This window comes from Austrofundulus limnaeus, unplaced genomic scaffold, assembly GCF_001266775.1.
Source record: "Austrofundulus limnaeus strain Quisiro unplaced genomic scaffold, Austrofundulus_limnaeus-1.0 Scaffold414, whole genome shotgun sequence".
In the NCBI taxonomy this organism is placed as follows: Eukaryota; Metazoa; Chordata; class Actinopteri; order Cyprinodontiformes; family Rivulidae; genus Austrofundulus; species Austrofundulus limnaeus.
In genome coordinates, this window is record NW_013952816.1 from 222,569 (window position 1) to 226,514 (window position 3,946).

Sequence of the window (3,946 nt, forward strand, 5' to 3'; positions counted from 1 at the left end):
GCCTGTTCCTAGCTGTGGAGGCCTGTTCCTTCAGGTCAGTTGGATGACACAGATGTGTGTGTGTGTGTGTGTGTGTGTGTGTGTGTGTGTGTGTGTGTGTGTGTGTGTGTGCTTTTGCTACCTGGTGGGGACAATTTTTGGCCATTTTCCTGGTACACAAAGCCTGATGAGGACCCACTCACTGTTCCTTATGGGAACAAAAGCCCGGCCCCCATTGGCAGAAATACGTTTATGGGTCAGTGGTTAGGTTTAGGACCAAGGTGTGAATTCGGTTTAGGTTAGTTTTAGGGTCAAGTAATTTTAGAGGAAATGGTCAGGGTTAGGCTATAAAATTACCAGAAAATAAATAGAAGTCGATCCACAGTCCCCACGGGGATATAAAAACAAACGTGTGTGTAACCTCATATAAAATGATGACAGTATTAACAGTAAAGGCTCTCAGATTAGGTCCTTCTCAAACAGCAGCTTCAGACTGGGGGGTGGATTATGTGCTTTAACACAGATCAACATGTTTGTACGCAGTTTTAGACTTATGCAGCCTTGTTAATTTCATACAGCTGATGGTGTGTGTGGTGGTTTGTACCTTCACAGGCTCTAATGTAGCAGAGAAAGCATCCTGCAGAGCACAGCAGGCCAACCTCCACATTTCCTCTGTGAACACCGGACCCACGGTGACCAACACATACCTGCAGAGAAAACAGGAAAAACACGACTTGATGTAAATGTAGAGAAAAATATTTGAAAGCAAGCAAAAGCTTACTTTGACTTTTAAGAGTGGGTCCATATGTTTTGTCGCAGCTCAGGAGCGAGCCTCTAGCATGTAAGGATTACACCTGGATGAAGCTTCAGTCGGTGAGAGGTGAGGAAGAGCCTAATTTCGGCTGATTGGTTTTTCTTTTTTTTCCCTGCCACTTCAGAGATGCAGTTAAGACATTTAAAAGCAGCAGAAAATTTCAAGCTGCTTTGTTCCAAAACAAATTGGATTATCTACTGGCTAGCAGTGAAACGGCCTTGATGGGCACGTTATCTGAAACTCCCCGGGTTGAATGTCAAGAAAGGCTTGACCCCTCCCACTCCCATCACTTGTGCTGGTCCTAGCTCTGGAACCCAAGGTCAAGAAAGAGAAACTCTGAACTCTGGTTAAATGAGCAGGAGACGATAACATCATGTGACTCTGGACTCTGGAGGTGGCCAGGGCTGGGTCCTAACACAGACCCTCCTCCCTCAACGTCACCTACTCCTCTGATCCTGCCCCATCTTACCTCCCCCTATGTGTTATCTGACCTAAGCACCCCCCCACCAATCCTAAACATAGGATCAGAACAATTTTTTAAACTCACTTTCCTCTTGTGTATTTCTAGCAAGCTGTTAAAGGTATCGCAACTGTCTCTGTTGCTGCATGACCTGTTCACCTGTTCCCCATGATTGTCATGTGTGTCTTCTTGAATGGGTGTTCTTAACTGTTTGTACAGCACCTTGTGAATTTATTTCAGTGAAAGGCGCTATATACTGTAAATAAAATTTTACTTTTACCTGTTTTTTCTTTTACTTTATAAAATGTAAGGAGTAGAAGTGAAAAGTTGACTGAAAAATATTTACTCCAGTAAATTATATATAAGCAAAATTTCAAAGTATTTGTACTTAACTTTTACTGAACCTTGTTTGGATGACTCATTGAAACATTTTTATAAACTTAGACTTTAGGGAATAAAATCTTACGGTTCTTCATTCTGAAGTTATTACATACATTACTCCAAATCTTCCCAAAAGCATATTCTAAAACCTGAAATGTGTCTCTACATGTTAAACTTTCACAGAGAGGTGTTTAAAGAACACGTTTAGTCACCTGATGCAGGAACAGCCTACTCTGGAGATGGTCTCTGCAGGTTCAGACACACAGGCTACCAGCAGCTTGAAGAGGTCCTTCAGCATCAGGTTGATCAGTGACTCATAACCAATATCTGCAAAAACACCCAGGCCAGTAAACACATGGGAGAGGCTGCAATTCAATCTGACTAAAGAGGAGGACAAGGGAACAACAACAAGTCATCAGCCACGCTCCATTTCACCCTGATCAGGCTTTCATCATGCATGGGAAAATCTGTAACAGTTCATCATCAGATCTGTGTCAGTGCAGGACCAGTTTGGATTATCAAAGCACGAATGCAATAGGAAAATCAAGCAATCTTCAAACTGAGTGTTCAATCAGGTTTAAGCTTTGATTTTCAAACAATGAAACATGTCTCAAACAAACAAACCTTTGCTTGAGCTAACTCAAAGGTTTAATAACCTGCTGAATAAAGCTGAATTTATCTGTCTAAGCTTGTATACACTAAATTCTCATCTTTAATTAGAAGAAAATGGAAAAAAGATGTGAAAAAGAAAAAAAACTGTCCTGTAAGCAGTTCCACACGTTTTACCTGAGTGTATGAAACTGTTGACGTGCTCCACCACTAGCTCACATGACAAGCCAATGGCATGCTTAAAGTTTGCTGCTGCCACATCCCAATAAGAGTGGTCACCATGACTTCGCTGCAGCCAGAGTGACATCACAGGAAGCAGCAGCTGGATGACAGCGAAGATGGCAAATCCCGGACCTGAAGGTTTCAAGGAGAAATTTATTTTTTAATTCTTAAAATTCAGAAACAAAACACATTATTGCAGGCTTCTGTGAGTGAGCATTTAAATTATAATACAAATGACAACACAAAGTCCAGTGGTCATTCCATTTGTTGCAGGGGTTTCAGAGAAACGGAGATGTTTATTCTTTAAACATGATGTCCCAGTGGCTTTCAAACCCCAAAATACATTACGGCAAAGATTGATTCATCCCAAATATCTGGTCCACCGGCACAGAGTAATATAGTATATGCTGTTAAGTGCAAGGATGACTGTGATCAGATAAACATTGGGCAAACAAAACAGCCACTGTTCAAAAGAATGAGCCAACACAGAAGATCAACATCATCAGACCAGGACTCTGCAGTTTACACTCATCTACAGGCCAGCGGTCACTCTTTCAGGGATGAAGATGCTCTCATTATTGTTAGAGAGCAACGTTGGTTTGAGAGAGGAGTAAAGGAAGCCATTTTTGTGAAGAAAAAATGCCCGTCATTAAACGGGGTGGAGGCTTCTGTGTCCAGTTGTCCCCCTCCTACAATGCCGTTATTGCAAGTATGTTTCAGCATCCTCTGAACAATAGGAGATAATCAGGGTCTCAACAACAGTCAGGCGATGGGGCACATGACCCTCTATGAATAATAGGTGATGATCAGGGTACTAACGATCTATTGTTAGATTGATGGTCCTCTTTTGCATGTAAACAAACAGTGTTGATTGTCGTCATTAAACTTGTTTGTCCACCATGTGGAGGCTGAGTTCACCTGGAACTCCTCAGACTGAAGAAATCTCTTGGAAGAGAGAGAAATGGTTTAATTAAAGAGGAACACGCCCAGAGGACCTACTCAATTTGTTTTTCTACCTGGATCACTGAGATCCATCAAAAAATCAACTGACTTGTACTTTTCAATAATATTTCCTCTGAGTTGAATTAGGAGTGAATTTATTGCAGTTGTTTATTTTACATTTCATACATGATTTTGATTTCATTGGTAGTACACTGTGGAAATATAATTTCACGTTAAGACTGAAGTTTTTTTTATAAATGTCAATTTATAATGACGAAGACTGATTCATGATGGCAATAAAAAATAAAACATCTTAAAGGTTTAAGTACTTTTAAAAGGCACTGTAGGTTCATAAAGTTTAATCTGAATGAACTGAAAGACTTGTGGAAAACTGGGCCTCATGCAAGAACATGATCATATTCTTATCCTAAATTTTTCTTACTTTTGTTCGTACGAAAGGTTCGTACGAACATGCCACGTCAGATTCAACAAACTCTTCTATCTTCAGGAAAAGTGTGTAAATGAGCTGCGTAAATTCC

At 40.6% G+C, this 3,946-nt stretch overlaps 1 protein-coding gene across 3 annotated transcripts in view; it reads right to left on the minus strand.

Moving 5' to 3' along the window:
• The window catches only part of arfgef3 (ARFGEF family member 3), a gene marked incomplete in the record, with an annotated part of 88,961 nt that overhangs the window by 20,142 nt on the left and 64,873 nt on the right, over positions 1–3,946 (minus strand). For all 3 annotated transcript variants that reach the window (XM_014024250.1, XM_014024249.1, XM_014024251.1), the window contains 3 exon segments: positions 584–686; positions 1,847–1,961; positions 2,421–2,597. In XM_014024250.1, the coding sequence (XP_013879704.1) occupies positions 584–686; positions 1,847–1,961; positions 2,421–2,597 (395 nt within the window).